Here is a 22,773-nt window from a genome sequence, read left to right as displayed (position 1 = left end):
TGCATTGTTGGTGTTGGGTAGATGATACCTTCTATTCAAGACCTTAGATGACCTATATAACTGTGAACCGGCAGTAACAAAGCCTCTATATCACTAAATCTGTGGAAAAGCTTGACTTATTTCTCTTTTTTTTGGCTGTAAATGTTGTTTTGAGGAAAAAAGCCATTAATCTATCACTGTTATTTATTTTTTTATGTACTTTTTTTTGTTTTTGCTTCTAGTCTGGTCTAAACCAAATTTGGTGTTAAACAGCATTACTGGTGTTTGGATTGTTCTGGTTTATAAGCCTCGTAAAAAAACACTTGAACGGTTTTAATTCATTGTACATATATTTGCAATGCAAGTACTTCTGTTATTTTTAGATGTAAAACCCTTTATCTAAACATCTGACGGTTCTGCTTGATTCTACTTCTGCCATGTCACAAAAAGACACACCGCTGCCCAATTTTTTTTATTATTTTCCTGCCGTTTCTTTTGTTCTCCTTGAAGCTGAACAAAATAGGACTTGAAGCTCAAAACACCAAAGCCAAACAGTGTTTTGTTGTGATGTTGCCATAGTTTGGAAGTGTGATGTTACGTGTAGATTGGGAAGGCCGGCGTGGAGTGTCTGTAATGCACCGAGCTTGTCTCTGCATTCGATAGCAAACAGTTGAATTGTGTGGATTAAAGCGATTATATTTGATCAGCGCACAATGGATTGGCCTCAAGCTGGGGCCCCCGTTTCACTGTGAACTGCTGACTCCCCAGATTCTAGTCTCCAGTCATTATCATCGACAAAAACACTCAACTGTGCCCATGTTTGATTTGTTTCTGTATGCTAAGAGAATAGGACACATTAAAACTAATTTGTTGACCAAGTAAATGCTGCTGTATTTACTTTTATACCTTTGTGTTCTTTTGTAATTGCACTAAGAAGACCAATTAAGGAGCCTGTGGGTGACATCCGGTCACCCTTCAGTATCACATCTGCCCACTGATGAGGCGAGACGAGAGAGGAGGGGGTTGTGACCGGAGTGGATGGATATTCAGTGATGTAGGGAGAGGAAGAGCAGAGTGAGGGGTGGTCGCAGAGCAGTTTCCTGCAGAGTCAAAGTTGGCTCGCTGCCACTCAGAGCATGTTTGTGTGGGGGCAGAAAGAAAAGGGAGGGCGATGGAGAGAGGAGGGAATATGTCAGGATCTGCGTGTCGGTGTGTGAACAGTTTGATCGAGTGGTGTGGAGGAGAGGAGGAGGAAGAAAACAAGGGGGACGATCGTCGGGAAGTAGGCGAAGCAAACAGGAGAAACCTAAATTTGTTTATTGTTGAAGCCTGGAAGGAAGTGAAGAGGCATGTTCTGTCTGAAAGGTAAGTGTGTCAAACCCTGTTTGCCTCTGTTTGAGCGTTATTTTAGACAAAGAAAAGTTCAGCTCCATCTTTTTCATGTGTCTAAAGTTACTCTTGACAAAGCAGCTCCTTCCTTACAACTTGCTTCCTCATGCGTTTGTCTTGAATGAAGGAAACACTCCTTCCTTTTGCACTTAAACCACTTCTTTCTTTGTTCCTCCTTTCTGAAGCATGATTCATTCAGATTCCCAGACTTTCATCTCACCTCTCTGACTGCTGTTGGGTCACTCTTTCTCTCAGTTACTGCGTCTGACTTGAAGGAAGCATAAAGATATGTGCGTTTAGGGTTATTATTTCTGGTTTATCATCCTTTTGCAGTATGTTTAGGCTGTGAGTGATGTTTCCATGCATGTGTGCGCACATTGTTCATGGTAACAGCTGGCGACGCAGCAGTTACTGAGCTGCCGTGTGTTGACTATTACTTGACCAGCCAGTTAAAATGAGATAAAGGAAGAAATGGATATTTTACTGGAAACCTCATTCAAATTTGGCTCCATACACACTTTATAAACGTCTAAACTGCAATAAACTACACTGTCCACTTTAATCATGTTAACTCTGGTATATACTTCCAGTTATTTTGCAGAAAACGTGAACCGATAAAGCTGGTTCAGATTGTTTTGATTCTTTTGGTTAAAAATGACTCATAATTTTGTCAGTGTAGGAACATCGTGTTTATTCTTATAATATCTTTGTTGCAGGGTTCTTGCGCAGCAAAAGATATGATAATGCCACAGTTGTGGGAAGTTTATTACATGCAAAAGTTCCTGCTCATTCTAGAAAACTTTATAAATCTGCTTAATAAATAACACGTTTTTGTTTCTGAAAAATAATTCATAATAGTGACATGTTCATGTTTTTCCGAGCTGTTTTGCTGTCTTATTTAGCAGGATTAGGATTCGTTGGAAACAAAACGAAAGTTGAGCTCTTTCTTGATGTTTTGTTTCAGATGTTTTTTTTAAACAAATGGGAAAATAGGTCTTTTTGAAACCAAAGCATTAAGCAGTTTGCAGATTTATTGTTGAGGAAATGAGATAAAATAAATCTGTTTGTTGCAGCGTTCCGTTTCACCAGCTGTATTCATTATTTTTGCTGTCCTCACAATGTGACTCAGACCTGGAAAAATGGACAGAAACAGATGTTAGTTCTGTTAGATGAGGTCATTGACTGTTTCTGTACAAGACGGCCAAATTTCTCTTTTTTTACAGTTGAAGTTCTTTCAGATCAGATCATTTCATAAACATGTAGATCCTTCTTCCACACATCAGCTGCAGTTAAAGACAAAAGCAAAAATGCTAAATTCCAGTTTGGGCATTTAGATTCAAAACACTTAACACACTGACCCAAATACTTTGCGCATCATATTAAATTCTGCGATCCAACCAGTAGATTACCCCTTGTGCCAGCTGCAGAAGGTCTGCTTATGATTTAAACAAGCCCACTCGGTTGAGGTTTCCTGCTCTGCAGCAGATGTGACACATTTCAGGCCATGTTTCTGCACATCCAGCTGTGGCCAGAGTGAATTCTCATCTGTTTTCACCACCAAAACCAAAACCTCGTATTATAGCGTAAGCCCTGTGTGAGGGCAGATTTATGTTCTCTGGATTTGGTGTGGCTTTTGGTGTGTTACATAAGTTATTTCTGTACTGGGGGCCCGGTGCAGTGGTCTGTCCAGAAGGTGAACATTTAGATGAGACGTGAGCGGGGATTAGTTGGAGATGAAGACGTTGATGTCCCTCAGATTGGAGGTTTCCTGCTGTGTGATGAACTCTGTCAGAGTTTAGTGAATGTAAGCCCTGCGAAGCACAAACATCACAGACTTCCTTGTTACAAACTCACTTAAGACCATCTTAGTCCAGTCTGGAAGAACACATCTATGGGATGTAGGTAAAGTACAAATTTGATAATTTGATGCGATTACCTGCTTAATATGAAAGAAATAATTTTGGTTTTTCAGATGCAAGTTGAACCAAACAGACATTATCTAAAAACGTGTTGTTTTTTATTTTAAAGCTCAAACATCAACAGTTAATTTAGGAAATCCTGGTATTCTGGAACATCTCAGCTTGCTGGGAGACTGGAGTCAAATTTAGAAATGTCTTCTAACAACATCGTTGGTAACCCTCATTTAGCAGTGACCTATGTGAACTTTTAAGATGGCGGTCCACCAGTGACCACAGCACCTGTACAGCGACTGTCTGGAGAGACGGTGACCTTTTGACCCGAGACTGACTCACATACTAACCCCTGGCCGTGTGGATACTCGTGTTGATGGATGTTCTCTCGGTGTGGCAGCCTGGTTTTCTCCAGTGGAGAGGAAGAAAGGAAGTCAGGAGGGAGGTGCTGAAATGTAGGTAGAAGAGGAGGTGCATTACTAGCAGGACAGCAGAATTGGAAATCAACATTAAATTCAGATGAAAGGTCATTTGCTTGTTTTGTAAATTAGCTTTCCAGAAAACCTAATTATAACAAATATAATAAACTGGACAGGAGTTTAGCATCTTTGGATGGTTTCTTCAAATTTTCAAATGGAAAAAAACAGATTTAACTCTTTTGAACGTTACCTACCAAAGTAAAGTTTAGTATTTTAGTATCTGACAGGTGGAGCATATTGTTTACATTTATCACTCGCTGCTGAAGACGTGTGTGTTCGTTGAATGAAACTTTCAGGAAGTAAGAATTGGATTTACACCTACAACTGATTAATGTTTGGAGTCAGCCTGATTCAAGATGGCCACCACAGCTAATCAACATTAGCCAACACAAATGATGGCTGTAGCTAAACCAATTTTATATACACTGACAAGACATTCTCAGCACATACTCTGGATTTCTAGAATATTGCACTTCATTTTCAGAAAAGTTTTGTCAAATTATCTCAGCTGCTAGAATTTAAACAATTATATGATTTAGCACCATAACTAACCTGCTGACTTTAACTTTTGATTCAGGTGTTGGCTATAAAAATAATTTAACTGTTATAATTTTTTCACATTTTAGTATTTAAATTATACATATTGTAAACTATGCACACCAGCTTGCACGTCTGCGTGGAACTTTAGAAGGAAATCCACGCTGACACACTGACCTCCGTAAACAAGTCCGAGCCCAAAAGGAGATGAGATTTTTGGTCCTGATACGTAAACAATAGATGGTGAAGTTCCTGTTGCCTGTGAATGGGATCTGCCAGGACTCCAGTGAACCTTTTGTCTTCTGAAAAGAGCGACCAAAACAATAGCTTTCCAGAAAGTTGAGGTTTCGGAAAGAACCAGTATTGAGATCCTATTGTATTTTCGCACTGAAACGGTGATAAAGTTGAAATACTTTCCTAAGAATCAGTTTTAAAATGTGAGGGTTTTTTTTTTGTGAACACTGTGGAGGAGTTTAGTTGTGGCTGACATCTGAGAAGACAATAGGCAACTCCCTGTGGCTGAGTGGATGACTTCCCCAGACAGAGGACTAACTCAGCATGCAGGTGCTTCTCTCCGACCATTCAGACCTACACGTCTCCATGGTGACCATTGTCCCCCTCCTAAAGCTTTCCGCTTCCTTCTTGGCAAACACGCTCATGGTAATCTATGTGCAAAAGAATATAGCTGCAAATGTTTGTGGGCCAACAAGAATGCAAAAAACACATGTACTTAAACGCAAACACTCCATCTGAGCTCGAGTTCGAGATGCTCTTTGGCGTCGTTAGAGAACTGGAACAGAGAGAGAGAGAGGCCTGACCACTCGTAATGCCGTTCTCTGGCAGCAGACTGAGAGTCTGACCGTTATGCATGCCTGAGCAAAACATCAACAAAACCTACAAATACACACATGCCATTTGATTCATATTAGGACAACTGTCAGCAACAATCCTGTATCTGTTTCTCAGCTGATGTTATTCGTTAAATGGTTTCCCCAGATTCTGTTTTCTGAGTAAACTGGACGTTTGCTGCGTCTGCGCAGCTGAATTGAGGGCAACAACGGCGTTAAGTGCAATTTAGGCCACAGCCAGAGCCTTTTGGCTTGCCCAGCGGGCCTACATGTGTCCGTTCTGTTTCTCTAAAACCACGCGTGTTTGTGCACATGCATTCTGCGGTTATGCTTTCATGATTTGCGAGTACGTGCGTGTGCACTCAGTGGTTTAGGTTTTTGTAATCAGCTTGTGTGTGTTGGCTGCCTCGCCGCACTGTGGAGATGATAACTGTTTGGAATGGGTGTTTCAGCCCCCAGCTATCTGCTGAGGCTTTGGCAGAAGCACAACCATCCAGTTTCTCCCCGTTTCCCCAAATTAGTAGCAGGTTTATTGTCCAGAGAAGCAGCAGGCCATCACTTTTTACCCCACCTGAACCCAATAACCCGCTGATGGGTTTGCTTTCAAGAGTTTGTCTAAATTACACCATTTATACTGAGCACTAACTAAAAATAAACAAACTTTAAAAAGTAGTGTTAACTTTCTGACAGTTCTAGACGTGTTGTATCATAGATATATCAGAACAAATATCCATATCTCAGTCTAGAATCAGTTTTCATGCAAATACATTTAAGCTAAATGTCTTAAATAAAAATATCACCAAAACGGACCAGCTGTATCTCTTAGTTCTTGAAAAAATTGTTGAATCTTTGACTGATTTACAGGTTTTTCTTTTGCTCTTGATTTGAAAGAGTACAACAGGAAAGATTTAGTGGTAAAGGAGCCATTTTGAGCAATTAAAAAACAAAAAGCAGACTAGTTTTAAGGGTTAAATGTTACACTGATTAGAAATGCTTTGCAGACTTAAATTAGATTTTTTAAAAAAGTCTAATTTTTAAAGGTGGTAAAAACAAATATGATTTATTGTGAAAAGTATATAAAGTAAAAACAAAATGTAATTTTTAAAATTAAAAAATTCTGCTGAGTATGACTTGAAACTGATAATTTATTAAACAGTAAACCTGCTTTCTGACATTCAAAATGTTTCACAAAAATGCCTCTAAGTGAATTGTTAGTTTCATTTTGGCTCTCACACACATTCCTTTTCTTAGTTTTATTCATACAGACACCAGTTAAAATAAATATGTAAATTAGTTTTAATTTGTGGCAAAAATAATTAAGCTAAATGTAAATGGAACTGCAGATAGACCTAATGTCTTATCCTTTTCTAAAGGGTGCTCCAGTGTTTTCAGGGTATTGATGCTTTTTCGTTTATCATTTATTTGACCAGATCTGGATAGATTTGGGTCATTTCATTAAGTTGGAAGCTTCTCAAGTGTTGGCACAGGCAGGATCGTTGTTACACAGACATGAAAGCCACCAGCAGAGGGAGACATCTGCCCTCTGTAGTCTCAGAATCTCTGCCTTTATGTTTACATTCAAATCTTTTGGTTTTAAATGTAGTTTAATCTCTATTTTCCCTGTTTAAAGATTCATTGTTTTCTCATGTGACTTTTATTTTGCCAGTTCAGGCTACTCTGGTTAATCTCTCAGCTATATTCGTCTGCCACTTATCTTTTTATCTGCTGTTCTTACATCTGTTTGTGTTAGTCTGTCAGGTATTATTCTCAGCCCATCTGGTCGCCTCGCTCTGTGCTGCTCTGTAGCCTCCAATTGAACTGAGCTGAACTTGTACTTTCATCAGAGGTTTTCAAAGTTTCAGTGTGTGTGTGTGTGTGTGTGTGTTTGTGTGCTTCAAAGATAAATCATGCGGAGGTAAATCTGAGACAGCTGTTTGATATTTGGCTCACATGTGATGCTGGCTAGTCATGAGTTTGTGTTGTCCGACATCACCACACCAGGTTTGCTTGAATTTTCACACTTTTGTGAAGTTTGCGGTGGTGATGCTCTTGTTTAACTGCAGCCTGGTGTCCATCTGTGTTTAATGTCCGTCAGAAGCCAGAGGCTGGATAATCTGGTTTTACAGATTAGAAAAGCAGCACTGAGGAGGAGGAGGAGGGAGGAGGAGGAGCTGAGAGGAGAGGCCATGTGGACGCTGCTGGACAATGCTGGAGCTCTCTTCAGATGAAAAGAGGAAGGAGAGTCCTCACAGATGCTTCTCTGAGCACTTTTTTTGGAAGTTCCGAAGAAGAAACTCGTCTTTTCTGGACTTGAACTGGTTTCCTAACTTTTGTGGATCTTTTTCTGCACAATTTGTGGCGATGCTTTTAGATTATTGCAAAGGGCGGCATTGCATTTAGAGGAAAAACATGCTTTAACCACAGGTATTTCCAATAAGGCGCTGCCACAGATTCAAATATTAGTTTTTGCATTTTTAGAGTAATGAAAAATTAAATGTGGTCATCTTTGTGGGCTAGAATTCTTGTTTTTGCAAGCTGCTTTGATTTCTACCAGACAGCCAACTGACAGGCATTTAGGATCTTTAATAGCTTTTTGCTGCAATAATTCAGCAAAATATTTGTTCTGGAGTCAAATCTTGTAATTGAACACCGAGCGTAGACCCTCCTTTTGTCAGGCAAATCAGTCCAAGTCAATAGCATCCCTTGAGAAAGAAAAAACAAAGACAAAAACAGTAGGAGGAGACAGAGTGGGGGGGATAGGGTCTCGTGTGGCCAGCGAAAACATCCAAACCTCCATCCCATCTTCCCACAAATAGAGGGGGAGGCCTTTTGAGATTCTGAGAGCACGGGGGGGGGGGGAGCTCTCCCACTCACACAGCCTCAGTCACCCCTCCATCCCATCACCACAAGAAGGTCCTGAGAAGGAGGGTCGGACAGCCAGGAGGAGGAGTTGGGGGGGGCTTAGGTCCTGGATAGAGCAGCGGAGGGCAGGTGGCGGGGGGAGGTTAGGTCTTAGCCAGGGATGATCACATACGTGCACTGCCTCTCCTCGGGCCCGGTGGTCAGCTGCTGGGACAGAGCCTGCTATGAAGACCCCCTGGGCAGGAAGCAAACTCTGTGCTCCTTCAAGCCCAGCAACAACATGGGGAACAGCCAACAGGCCCTGGCCTCCCCCAGCCCCAGGCCTGCCAAACCCGAGGGCTGCCTGCACAAACGGCTCCTGTCCGTGTCAAAGGTGCACCAGAAACAGGACTCCCTCTGGACCCCCAAACCTCTGCTTGGACCTTCGGGCTTGCCAGGAAAAACACAGACCTCCGAGGACGGCAAAGGTACAGAAGAGGGAATTTTTACTGTGCAGTTTGTAGGCTTTTAAAGCAAAAATAGAAACTGTTTTTAGTTTAATTTTAGCAGGACATGTCCACTTTTCTTTAGAGTATGAACAGTTCAAATTGAAATACAGCAACTCTTGCATTTTATTGGAACCAGGCTGCAAACAAACTACTACTTTTAGGTGACTCGAGTCACCTGACATGTTTATGGAACATAGTTATTTGTCATTTCTCTCAGTGCAAAAGTCACAACACATGGAGTGGAAGCCTCCCAAGCCAGGCTTTGTCTCCTCTTATTAGCTGATTTCAATCCTTCTGAAACTGAGTGATCTGTGCCGTCTGTTGCTGTGTGTAAATCTGTCTGTGTGTGTATGTGTGTTCATGTATCGTTTGCTGAGCGGCCCATGTGGCATGGGTGAGGACTCTGTCTTTATGACCTCAGACATCATTGGCAGTCAGTGATAATAGGGCTTCTCCAGGCAAAAACTCATTAAGATGTGAAGTTATTGTCAGTAGGAGCAGATCCTACATGTGTGTGAAAATATTTTAAGCTCATTTTGTTAAGAATTTCCATATTGGATGGGGGTTTGAGTCTAAATTTGTCCACTCATGCACGTGCAGTATTTCATGCATGAATGTGTGCCGTTTGGGACACATGACTGAAGATGCTCCACTGTGTGTCCACCCCTGGGAACAGGACATAATAGCAAGCAGCTGGAGGTGATGGAGCAGGCATGCAGGGAGGTGTGAGAGAACTGACAGTACGGGGGTGATGGAGCCGACGCTGCTCGGGTTATGGAGGTGACCCACTTTCACCTCAACCACTACATAAAGGAGCCATTAAAGAGCAATAAGACGGCATGAAAGGAGAAACTGATTAAAAAGCCTTTTGACCCGTGTCCAGATTTATTTTGTACACTGCACAGCAATAAACTAAATAACTGTCAGCTTTTATGCATCAGTGATTATAAAACAAAATGTAAACAGGAAGGTCTCTTAGCAAAGCAACTTTTTTCTTTGTTCCACTTTCTTCTTTTATCCATCTACTTATCTACAAATCACTCTTTAAAGTCTTACTTATTGTTTAGCTTTTTAAAACAAAAATCTCCCATTACTTTTTAAGTAGCCCAGCAGTTTGCTGCCAGACGACCATGAACCGTCTTCCTTTCTGCTTCGGCTAACATGTCGTGACAGCTCAAGATTTAACCGCCGTCAATACGGTTTTGTTTCTGCTCTTGAAGTGGAATCGACGTCCCATTTCCGTCTGCTGAATACACAACCCTCGTACAGACTAACTCACTGAAACTGGAGCTCACTTCCATTGTGTACTTTTACTTCCTTGGCTGAGGTGTAATGCTGGTTTTATCTGATTTTTACCAATGTTATTATTTTTTTACTTCTCTTATTAATATTTTAAATGACAGCAGGTTTTGTTGTCTTTAAACACAGCTGCATCCTGTCAGTAATCTGTGTGTAGCTTCTACTCCAATCCTTCATATCAGGTAATGAGTGGAGCAGGTGTTTTGACTGGATTCTCCATAAACCCTTTGCTGGATCGGCAGGTTCAGTTATTGGCCAATCACACCCAATTGCTCCCAGGGGAAGGGCACCTGAGGGAGGACAGGCTTGTGGAGTAACTAGATGAGGCTAAATGAAATGGATTGACTCTTATTAATGGGGGTTGAGGGAAGGAGCCCCGCTGAAACCCAGTTAGGTTAATATAATTTTGTCAGTGGGAATTGGAAGGGGATTTGGTCTCAGCCTCTGTGCTTTATTGTCATCTCCCATTTTGAGTTTTATGCATATTAATACAGTTACTTTTGTCATAATTTCTTCTTATTAAAGACCTGTCAACTGATAATAGTAAAGCCGATGATGTGGATGATACCGCTTCACAATCATAACCTGTTAGAGCTGTCTAAAAAAAACTTTGTTGCAAAAGAGATGAAGTAAAACCCTTTGGTTTATTCTTTATTCGCTTCCCTTTTGGAAAGTTTAGAAAGGGAAACAAACAAAAAAATTGTTCAAGAGTGTCCAATTTTATTTATTTATTTTAATGTTTTCTCAGTGTTTACAGAACAGTACCCAAAGCAATAGTTCAGATCTTTTAAATGTGGTTCTGAGGAAACTTTTTTTAAAACAAAAAATGTCAAACCTGTTGTAAATATCTTGTCAAATGACCTCAGTTTGGAGACGTAGGGTTTAATTTTGACTGGGGCAATCTTTAAATAGGAAGACATGAACAGAAAGTAGCTCGTCTTTTTTTGGTTTGAGGATTTTAGGATTTGTGGCGACCTCACATAAATCTACAGCCGGGCTCACAAACTTGTACTCAGAGACTGATGAATGCAGACAAGTGCACACTTAGCCTGAATGTGCATGAGCCTGGTGAATGGCAGGTTGGAGGTGGGGGAACAATGGAGTGGAGTGCATGACACATAGCTTAATGAGATGAAGATGAAGAAAAGAGAGGGATTTTACACACACACACACACACACACACACACACACACACACTTTAGGGATTTAGGGGTCAGGGGTTGGTTTGGGTCATTCAACTGTAAAATGGGTTAAGGCTCTGGTTTCTTCTTCTAAGCAATTGTTCAGTCTTTTTCTTCTTGTTTCATAGATGAAGTCTTTATCTGTGTCTATGTGTTAATGAATGCATATCTGCTCATTTAAAATGTTCAAATCTCTGATTATAGAAGTAGTGGTCCAATTTTCAAATTGTTCTTTTCTGTAGGCGCCAACAGACTGAACAGTAAGGTTAACCACTTTCTTGGGTGACCAGAAATAATAAAGTATTCACTGACAAGTCGTAGGAAGTAAGTAGTATCCAGAATATTTTGACTTTTTTCATGTTTTCATAATTGGTGTTTTTTTTTCTTCCACTGGGGTTGTAGCTGCTCAAACGAACAACTTAATTAGTCTTCTGATTCTTACAGATAAACTGTGAAGGTTTCTTACTACTTCCACATTTGTAGACTTTTCCAGAATGGTAAATAACACAGTGAAGTAACAAGCTGTTGTCCTCTTATTTAAACTGGGAACACATGATAGAAATTCCCACATTTCAAAGCACTATGTAAACATTTGATGAGCAGCTTGTCACATTTTTTAGTTTTGTTATGAGCAGCTATTTAACTACAAGGGTATGCCCAATAATAATATACTGTTTTATTATGTTGTCTTCTCATAAATCATTCAACCTGGATTTGTCAATAATTATCATTTAAATATACCTAAATATTAAATTATGAGTTTTACATTGTACACCCATTTTGTCCCCCCATTTATTTTAACCTTGTAGTTAAACATTACTTCCCTAAGAATTTTAAAACTGTCATTTACAGACACCAGAAGTGTACAGTCCTCCTATAACTGGGTGTCGTTTAAAACTTTTATGTGAACAAATTTTCTGTTTGTACAGTTTTGTCCTGAGTGAGAGTAGATGATGTGTCCAGATAAGTGGGTTTGGCCTCAGCCGCCTTTTCATTTAGGAGTCGGAAGTGATAGAGGAGGAGGAGGAGGAGGAGGACTGACTCAGCTGTGATGAAGGGATCAGGTGTCAGAGAGCCTCTCAGCCCCATATGTTTAAAGCTGAGTTTTACTTAATGGCTTGATTATCACATCAGGACATAACAGCCACATAATCACAGGAATCTACAGAGACCTCTGTCCCATCATTGATTAAACAATCGAGGGGAGTCGTGATGCAGCAGATGGTTGGTTCAGATTGAATAAATATATCTTAATGTAACTTCCTCCAGAGCATTTATTTTTCATTTATTTCTAGTTCTTGTAATTTATGTTGTCTGATTCATTCTGCTCATTCTTCCTGCTGTCTTCCCACTGCTGATATTGGGATCCTCCTAGTGGTTTAGTTTGTGAACTTCAGTGAAAGTAGAGAAGATTTGCTCTAGTTGAGCTCAAATTCAGATCTTTAGTGTTTTGGTTTGTCTCTTGGATTAGTACTCCTTTTTTTTCCTTTTTCTAGTCTCTGATGCAGTATTTGTATCCACAGTATGTTGGTAAAACCCACAGAAGGTTCATGATGAAAAGGATTGTGAGATTAAATATCTTGTTAAGTTGTCCAAACAGGTTTCTGCTGTATTTTGTCTTAGAGTGTTTGTGGATCAGGATTGGGCAACTTTTTCATTCTCAAGAAAATACTCCTCCAGGCAGATGCATTAGAAGACACTGTCAGGGCTTGTTCCTAGTTTTCTGTAAAGTTTGTCGCCATTGTGTCTTTATTTTGCCCATGTGTGGTGTCGGTGTCCTGCAAGTCCACTTTGTGCATCAAGTCAAATGAAACACATTTTTCAGCATGAGGAGAGAAAAGGCTTTGAATGAGAAGCAAAACATCTCTGAGAATTAAAGAAAAATGTCCTGTTGCCTTTTGATTTGGGTTGTTAGGAATGCCATGTCCTGGATAGGGTTTCAGAATTCAACATTGGAAACTTTCCACTGGAAAGAAATAAACAGGAGTAAACCTGGAATTTAAAATACTGAAGGTCGGCCCCTAACAGGGACTTTAAATAAGATTGCATTGCTATACTTTGCAATGAGAGGAACCGCATCTTATTAATGATCAGTTCTGTCACCTGGACCTGTAGAAACAGATGGAAATAGACATCAGTGGCGTTATAAAATGCAAATTAGGTCATTAAATTAGTTACTTCAATAAATTATGGGTTAAACTCATTTCTTTGACATTATTTGCCTGTGACAAAACAAAATGTTTATATATTTGTTTTATATGATACAGTTTGTTAAAATCATTTCCAGTTTCCAGTTAATGCCCATACGTCCCCTGGAAAGTTTCCAGTTTGGAATATTTAACAAATTTCCTCCAATGAAGAGTCTTTGTCAAATTTCTGTAAATTTATCAGAAATACTGTGCCTGCTTGCAACCTGGATGATTAAGAATTTTACACCAGCTCATACATTTTGTATACATGTGTTCACTGACTAACATTTTTTATCCTGTGTGTTAAAACATAAATTTATCTTGAGCAAAACAGGTTTGTCTGAACATTCTTATAACGCAGACAGACATTGGTTTTCCTCAGCAGCAGCTTTTGCCTTTCTCTTAAATCCCACACTAGTCAGTACATGAAAAAAAAAAAATCTGATTGAGCCGTAGTTCAGGATAAGTGTGTTTAATCACTCCCCGGCTCCACGGCCCTCTGTCACAGCTCATTTCTTTAATGAGAGCTGCTGTAAGTGGGAGCTTTTTTTTCCACCTCATGCTGCTTTAAGTCTGGTCCTCTGATGTCTGCGGCCCTGTTTGCCCTTCTGACCACCCTGATCCCGGTCCGCACGTCCAGAAACATTCTTTACTTTCTCTGCGTCGTTCACAAAAAGTGCATGGACTGCTGGAAGCCAAGAAAAGGCATATTTTTATATAACATTATTGATGCCTTCTTTCATTATCATTTTAAATAAATAATCATGAGCAGCCAGCACACCTTAACCTGTCATTCCTCCTAATCTTGAGCTGCAATCCCTTCACTTATTCGTCCTGTCCTCCGCCGCGGACCCGGGTTATGTCCCAGTCAGCTGGAGGCTCCATTCAGCCTTTGAAAGCACAGCCAAGCCTCTGAAAAGCTCATGTTCCCCCATGGAGGCTGATTATAAAGGAGAGAGCGAAGGGACACAGAGGAGAGAAACTGATTTTAAGAGCCTCTTTAAATCTATCGTGTTAATGAGTTGTCCTCACCATGGCAACATCTTGTATTTGAAGCTTTTTTTTTCTGCCTCATTCATTGATGGATTTGGATTAAAGTAAAAAAAAATAAAGTAGGGGCAAAGTGAAGCTGTTTTATTACTTGTTAAACCATAGGAAAGCATTAGCAGATGACAGCAGTAGTTTGTTCACAACAGAAGCTAAATAAATGAATTAAAATATATATAAGCTTGTTAAGTTATTGCTTATATTGACCACCAGGAGGCACAAGAATACAGATGATACACAGTTCATATTTCTTATTTATTTATATGCTCAAATGTGAATCAGTTTCAACTAAAGCTTTTGTGAGACAAAATTAACATATTGATAGAATTATGGTAATTAGATGATCATATTAGGTTTTAATTAATTTCCTATCAGGCTCTATGCATTTATTTATCTACACCAGAAAGAGACAAATGAGGGCTCACAGGAAGTTTAATTTGGAATAATGCTAGTCTTAAATTTTGGAAATATTTGATAAGAGAGCTGCTCTTATTTCCCTTGAGGCCCATTAGGGGGGTGCACATTCACTTCGTCAAAGAGAAGTATGTTCTGTCTATTAAAGCCTCCGTCCCGCCGTCAATTATGACCCAGATGGGACAGAAGGGGGTGGGATGCGATGATGGGGAAGAGGCAGAGGGAAGCAACGACAGGCTTCTTTTTAAAGAAAGGAAGGATTGATGAGAAGAGGGAGGGAGGGAACTTCGGGTTAAGTAGATTTTTTTTATCCCCAGACATAGTCTAAATATAAGATTATCGCTTGTGGAAATCAGGCTTAACACATGCATGTGCATTCGTACACACCTCAATAAAATGCACATAAAATTTCTGCATTAAACCCCATAGTGTGACAAAATATGCATGTGTATAAAGGTTGAATGAATGATCCTACTCCATGTCATCCTTTAAGCACTAATCCTGACCTTAAACATAATTTATTAAGATTACAAAACACTTATTATAGGAGAAAGGTAGGGCTGTGATGTTACAATACACTGATTAAATCTGACCATACTTGAAGCTAGCAGGAACTCAAACCAATATCAAATGATGAAAATTACCCACTTTACGCAATCCTGTCAACATTATCCTGTTTTTATATGCCAGTCTTTAGCTTCAAAGATGATGGTGCCTTCACCACATCTTTAAACAGGAGCAAACAAAGTGAGCAATATGGAAAAATATGAATACTTCTTCAATAGTTGTCAAGGAGAAAATAATGATTTTAATCTTAAGCTTTTTAAAGTGATACTGCTCTGTCAGCTTGAGGCGTGTCCTCTGTTCTTTCTTCATGACGCAGACCTGTTTTACAAGTGCTTCCAGTTAATCTTTGATAGAAATCTGTACACACATCAGTCTGAAAATATGAGGTGTAATAAATAGTTTTTGCAGGCCAATTATGATCATTTTTTCCTGTTTCGGTGCTCCATTCTTCAGGGGTCACCATAAGTGAACTCGCATGAACGATTTAGCAATTGTTTTACGCCGGATGCCCTTCCTGACGCAACTTGGGCTCAAACCCGCAGGACTATGAGGTCGTGGCACCGACCACTGATCCTACCGTGGCCCCGCGAAGGCTGAACGATGACTGTTCAGTCAGCAGCTCTCTCAGAGACCTTGGACTGTGAATGCAACATATGGTCATGGTTGACACTGATTAAAGAACTGAGCAAGACAAATTGCTAAATTGCTTGTGATTTAAGCCCATTGCTCACAATTAGGATATTTTCTCAGATGGTTGGCCTAATGTGTACAAAGGTTTGTTAAACAGAACCATATGGATGATCTTTGCCAGAAACCGTAAAAGTGCCGTCTCCTGATAAAACACATACTTTACATGTGATTGAATGAACTAATTGTCTTCTTCCACCTGTCACAGTCTTGTTTCAACCAGTCGGTTGGATTAAAATCTAACTCTTGCCCACATCGACCTATTGCACAAAGACACTGTGACAACAACACAAGTTCTGTTTGGAGCTGCACTGAAAACTCACCTGACCCGCAGCAGTTTGTGTTCTAAACAATCCAGCAGCTTTTACTGCCACGCAGTCTTCTTTCTGTAGAGCTAGTGTGGTTTCTGTAAGAGTCTCTATAACAAACCGATGGAGAGATGATACCGACTGGATCAATGTTTTAGGTCTGAGCCAAATGCAGTCATGCATTGTAATAAAAACAATCAATGCAGGCCACCAGAACTCGCGTCCGGTTTCATATCCAGCCCTATAGTTGTGTCCCCACGTCAAGCTGATTGTCTTTCCCTTCCGTAGCTTGTGCTCATTGGTCATTCGGTTGTGTCTCTAATTGTTGATTGGATGCTTTGTTTTTGCAGTCCACCCCACCCTCCCCAAACGACCTACTGTTGTTACTGATGGAAAATGGGATGCAGCGGAAGAAATGGGTCAAACAATGCTGTGCTAATTTTTCTCCTGTAACAGAGGAACCGCATGTCTGATATGTCTTTTAAACCACCTCCTGTCTGTGTTCCTGCGTTTGCCTGCTACATAAATGTATGCTAGGCTTTTCTTGCTGTGATACAGGTGAGCCCCCAGGTGGCTTGTTGGTTTGTGCCCTTGAGCTACAGGAGCCACTTAACCTAAATTAGCTCGGTCTCTGTGCTTCTGTGCCTAAATGAGACAAAACCCTTGCATCAGCATGAGTTGAACACTGGGGTCAAATCACTGTGTAGCTAAAGCTTTAGAAGAGATTCTGCTTAATTTTTTTTTGTTTCTTTTCAACAGTTGTTTTGGTAAATTGGTGACAGTCTGATAAATGTCCTGACAACATAATGTTTAAAATGTTAACATTTGTATTGGAAAAATAAAATTAAGACAAACAATCAATATGCAACATTGAGAACATAAATTTTCCCCTCTACATCACCTATTGATTGCAATCCTAACCTTGGCCATTATCATTTCTGCTTTTAATCAAGTAGCCTGTGAAGTTAATGCAAAAACACATGCACACACTAACACACACACAGGTCACCACAACAGGCACCGCGCTCTATGATGTATTATGACAGCGTTTAATGTCAGATTTATGGCGTTTTTGTGTGTGTGAAGTTAATTATAAAATTGGATTAACGATTGTGCGTTTGTATGAAAGAAGAGCGGGGAAACGCAGACTCACAAACCCCCTCAGGAGAGAAGAGCAGACAGACCTGGTGTTGAAATGTAGGGCAGGAAACCAGGGTGCCAGCCAACATAATGTTCTGTGTGCAGCCATCTCTCAACCATGTGTGCCTCTGCATTCAAAGAAAAATGGGCTTTTCCATGCTTTCATAAGATTTTCTCCCATTTATCATAATTTGCAAAAGCAAATTCAGATTTTGCAAATAAAGATGAAGCGCCGAGTAATTTAGCTGATTGCTTTTTACCGTCTAGTTTCATTTGTCTCAATATCTGTTGTCTAAATGCAGCTGGTTGTAGAAACTGCTTCGGGCGCGCTTTGACGCAAGCACAATAACGTGGACACTTAAACATACAGTCCCATAAAGTGTCAATATGATGCAGGCCAGGGAGACATATAAACATTACCCACAAAAACACACTTAGACTTTGTGGTTATTGATACAGCTGCTCCTCTGTGGGGGTCACGGAGCCTAAAAAGGTCCACGAGTCAATATGAGTGGAGACAATATGGCTGGATGTTAATGGATCCCATTTTAATCTGTAGGCTGCTGGGGGTCTGTCTTTGTGAAAGGTCTGACATGACAAAAAAAAATATTTGCTTTCAAAATGTCTCACACTCATGCACTGATACAGTAACAAAGGGTGGGACAAAATGTTAGTGCCCTTTCTTTGTACAGCGCAAAATAATTGTTGCGCTTGTTCCAAATGTCAGTATTTTAAAATCCAAAGTAAAGTACTTAAAGGTGGTTTAAAATTAGATTAATTACAACAGTTAGTGACCTGCCACTGAAAGAACTCAAGTGTGAATAGTATTCCTATATTCAGCTTATAGGATAAATTGAATCTAACCAATAGGATTGAATAGGCCTGTTTCGTTTGTCTTGTCAGCTTCAGAAGGGGCGACATACCACCAGAGTTAGACTGCAAAAGATTTAAAACTGTTGCCTGTGACGGTTAGCTACAAAAACACTCTGAAGCTGTGAAAAGAAAGAGGCTTAAATTAGCATCAAAACTGTCAGTTTCTCTGCAGAACCCAAAAGCTCATCAACATGCTTGTGAAACAGTGTTTTAACCTCCTGTTCAACAGGCGTGCACATTTTAAGCGGAGCCTGCCTTTATTGGACCGAGCATCGAGCTACTCGAGTATCCATGGTCCTGTGAATGTGCAGCAGCTGTACATCTTCCTGTCAGTTAAGACTTTTTCCAGATGATTGGGTTTTGGAGGGGATTCTTACCCTTGTTTTGCTTCCAGCGTGAGATGTCGAGACTAAACAGCTTCGCACTAATGTCTGTCCACACACTCAAACAGAGCTGGAAGCATCCTCCGTCTGCTTTTTTGCTTTTCTTTCCCTTTTATCCTGGCTTGAATTTCAAAGGAGTTCAGGAAACGTGCATTGGGGTCAGATGCTGGGGGAGAGAAAATTAGGCATGGCTGCCAAGCCTGCTGGGTCTTGCTGTGTTTGCCTTCATGTGTCTACAATCGGATGTTTTGGATTCACAGACCTACCTTCCTTCACCTTTACCACCACCACTCTTGACTTTCCTCTCAGCTGCCTTTTTCTCCTCTCTTTGGTTTTGTATCTTCAAACACTCCCTTTTCAGTCATCCTTGGATCTCAGGTTCTACCACATCAAATAATCTCTCAGCTTCATACGGATTCTGCTGTGGCTCCTGTCTCCTCCTTCTTTGTGTTGTATTTTGAAAGTCTTTCTATCGTTGGTATTGTACTGCTCTTTCAAAGGCGCACACACGTTTTATGAGAACAACTTTATGGTGTTTGAAGAGACGATTAAGCTACACATCTGTCACCACATCAAAACACGTATATGTACCTGCATGAGCAGAAAGCACACAGACACAAAGAGCAGTCTTGATCGTGGTTGTCATGTTGGAAGTGTAGGGCGTAGCAGCAACATGTCACCCTGACTTGGAGGGTTTTCTCATGGATCACAAAGGCTGAACAACATATAAAAGGAGGCCCCTCTGCCCTTTTATTCAAAGAACACTCACACACATATATACACACATTGCTGGTGTGATTTCTCTTTTTTTGTAGCAAAATGTTCACCCACATCTAAAATACTTTATCTGGATTTAAACCAAACTATAACCTGAAGTAGCTGACAAAATAAAGTACCTAAAGCCCCATCAAACACAGTGATATTTCTGAGCCACTCCAGTTGCTTGAAGTGTGTTGTGTACTTACTTGTAAGTGTAGCACTTTTAATCTGACTTTTCTTTTAAAGCCATAATATCTGTCTGAAAACAATTTTTCAATGTCTTTGATTTTAATTTTTATGCTTGTAACACAATTTCTGCATCATTAAATGGTTGGTTGGGGTTAATGTAACTCAGAAAGGTGGTTTTATTTTTGTTGTTTAACTTTTGGAATGAACAGAGTGTTGCTCTGAATTTAAAACTTTAGCTCCTATCCTTATTTTTAGGTCAGATTTGAGTTGAACAAACCATCTAATTCTGTCATGATTGTGTGTCTTATTTGGGATCTCAGTTTTTTCAGTAAAGTAAGTCCAGCAGAATGATAATAAAATGAGGGTTGAGATGGAGATGTTGGTTTTCCGTGTCAGAGAGCGGTGACTCAGGAAGTGCGGGAGTTTGAGGTTAATGTTGGTGGGCGGTGTGAGAACTTTACCCCGTGGTAAAGTCATCAGCACCAGAAGCGCCGCTATCAGCACTTGTTTATTCAGCCATGCACCTGCGTCACATTAGTTTCAGTGTCTGCATGTGGTTTTTTTTATGTTTGAGAGTTGTTTACTCAGGAGAGAGTTTAAAGTTTAACTCTGCTTAATTTCCTTATTAGGAGTCTTACAGGGAGGGTGGTTTCTGCAGGTTTCTTTCTTGTCTAAAGCAGTACCTCTAAATAACACAACACAATTTTATTTTAAATCAATATATTGGCACGATGAGATTTGGGCACTTTTACTCAAATTCTTCTGTTTTTGAGGACATTAAGCTAACCAGGAATTGAACAGATTTCCAAATGAGAACAATATAAAACACTCTGTCTGTACTTCCATAAGCTTTGTTTTGTAATGGTAAAGTATTTGAATGGTGAAAAAAGTTTGGGGATGATTGTATGTTGCACAACTTTTGCCAAAGTCCCACATTTTAATTCTCTCTCAGATCTTTAATATTTCCCTCGTCCCTGATCTTAAAAAAAAAATCACTGACAGTCTGCGGCTAGACTAAAAAAAAAAAAACATTGTAAGAGACAGCTCAGGAGTCCTTGAGAACTGGGTGTTTGTTCCAGGGGGAATGGGTAACAATTCCCCAAATGAGCTGAAAAACTCTCGGAGCTATAAAACCTTTTAGAGTATTTGCCAGAGGGGGTGTTGCTAAGGAAAGCCACTGCAGGGTGTCCTGACATTTGCTTTCAGCTGTTTTTCTGTTGTTATTTTGAAACCGAACAATGGATTAAAAATGCAAACTTTTTAAGTGTTTACTACATGTTTTCTACCTTTTTAAAAAATTCTTTAAATCTCTTCTTTAAAACTGTTTTCGTACAAAGAGGCATTTTGAATTTTGGTCCTAAAACCTTGTTAGGAACAAGTGTCTGCTTTTCACTGATCATAACAGGTGTACAATTTCCACCCCTCCGCCTCGGTCGAACCATCTTTAGTGCGTCTCTCTCCAATCCTGTCATTGCTGATATATTATTTATGTCTTCCTCTGTAGCTCAGAGAAAACAAAGTGATCCGATTACTACTGAGGCCTTTATGTGATGCTTTCATTCACAGAAAGGCGGAGATGAAGGATCGAAGGACTGGATGGGCCAAATTGTTTGCTTCTTTGCTATAAATTCAAGATTTTTATGAACAGCAAACAAATGAGGACATTAGTGAGAATTAAAATGTGATACAGTACTTAGTATTGGTTTTTGTTTCATTAGGGAGTTTTTCACTGAAAATGAAAACATATCTACATTGAGTGTTTCCTAGCTCAAAGGCATGTTACACTCATGTAACAAAGTCCCTGTCCTTTTTTTCCTCTATTTTTTTGCATTCCATGCAGACTACTATGTGGTCTTACATTCTCCTGCATATCTTTGTCTCACATATTTTTCCACGCGTAAGATGAATATGTGCAAGGTCATTACCTTACATGTGGAGAATGTGCACAACTCTTGAAGACAAAAGGAGAAAGAAGAGAAACCTGGGCTTTGTGAGAGGAGGAGACTGAGACGGAGGAGAGAAGGGGAAAGAGATTCAACATTAGCGGATCAGTCTGAGCTGAAAGGTTTTAGTCAGTTAGCTTAACCCCCCTCCTCTCTTTTCATAAGTCCAATTAGAGAAATGCAAGCTGAGACCTGTCAGATGATGCAGGTGTGTGTCTGCAGCTTCGGATGATGGGGTGTTTCGGTGGTTATGATCAGATACATTTTAAATGAACACCATCTGGTTAAGGACTTTTAAACTATGAACCACAGTCACTCAGTTACACACATTTTTGTGGTATTTTTTAGTCTATGAAGCCTTAAAGACTACATTCTCTATCATATACACATTCAGACACCCGTCAGAGGGTTAGGGACATCTAGATATCTGTACTGAGGAAGTCTGTATTCGGACCATCGATCTTGCAGGTTCACCGCCTGTCAAATGAAGAGAAATGTGCTCTCCTTTTGGAATGATTGGAGCTACATCTGAAATGGACAGCAGTTAAATCAGTTTGTCTTGGGAAGGGGGAAAAAAAAGCAGACGGGCTCGTATGTGGGAGACATTGTGCAGCTGCCTCTGCCAAGTTGATGGGGAGATCCAAATGGGGTGTGAAAACAAGACTGGAAAGACAAAGACAGTAGGAGTCCAGTGACAGGAGGAAGAGCAGCAGTCCCTCATCGATCCCACCCTGTTCACTTTACCACATTCATCACTGACGCCTGATTATAATGTTTCACCCCCAAGATTTCTCCTGTTTTTATGATCACCACCTTCGCATGGTTGCTACAAATGTATCAAGAAGCAATGCTGTAGTTGCCTTGTTGCCACAAGGACTAAAAAATGTTTGTGTTTAGTGCACAGAATTATAAAATGCACTTATGACCAGACGTTCAAAGCAAACGTGAACCTGTTTCAGTAATTGCATCATTTATTAGACAGAACTGAATGATTCTGGTTGTTTAGTTGAACAAAAGTACAAGGATTGAGGACGTTTTGTTGGCAAATGTGATAACCTCCTTATAGCAAGCTGTTTATATATTGATTTGTCAGTATTCTGTTGAGTAAACTGTTAGAAAAACTGGTCAAAACAAATATTTTATGGATTACAATTGAGAATACTACTTCAGATTCGATCATCTGTATTCATTAAATGTATGGAGGGTAATATTGATGGGGTTCCTATTTAATAACTACCATAATAATCTGCTTTTCAATGTTTTCCTTGCGTTTAGGATTCTCTGACTCAGTCTTCCGTCGTA

General features: G+C 40.0%; 1 protein-coding gene across 5 annotated transcripts in view; it reads left to right on the top strand.

Annotated features, from left to right (window-relative positions):
• nhsl1b (NHS-like 1b) overlaps positions 1–22,773 on the top strand; it is a 96,031-nt gene that overhangs the window by 45,279 nt on the left and 27,979 nt on the right. Inside the window, exon 1 of one of the 5 annotated variants that reach the window (XM_025007471.2) lies at positions 1,237–1,344. The exons of 3 other annotated variants lie outside the window; for them this stretch is intronic. In XM_025007471.2, the coding sequence (XP_024863239.1) occupies positions 1,329–1,344 (16 nt within the window). In that variant the 5' untranslated portion in view covers positions 1,237–1,328. Of the gene's footprint in view, positions 1–1,236; positions 1,345–8,149; positions 8,472–22,773 lie in introns of those variants that run through there. One more of the 5 variants, XM_017423270.2, reaches the window with a different exon arrangement.

This window comes from Kryptolebias marmoratus, linkage group LG19 (assembly GCF_001649575.2).
Source record: "Kryptolebias marmoratus isolate JLee-2015 linkage group LG19, ASM164957v2, whole genome shotgun sequence".
Lineage (NCBI taxonomy): Eukaryota > Metazoa > Chordata > Actinopteri > Cyprinodontiformes > Rivulidae > Kryptolebias > Kryptolebias marmoratus.
This window is presented reverse-complemented; position numbering and strand designations above follow the sequence as displayed.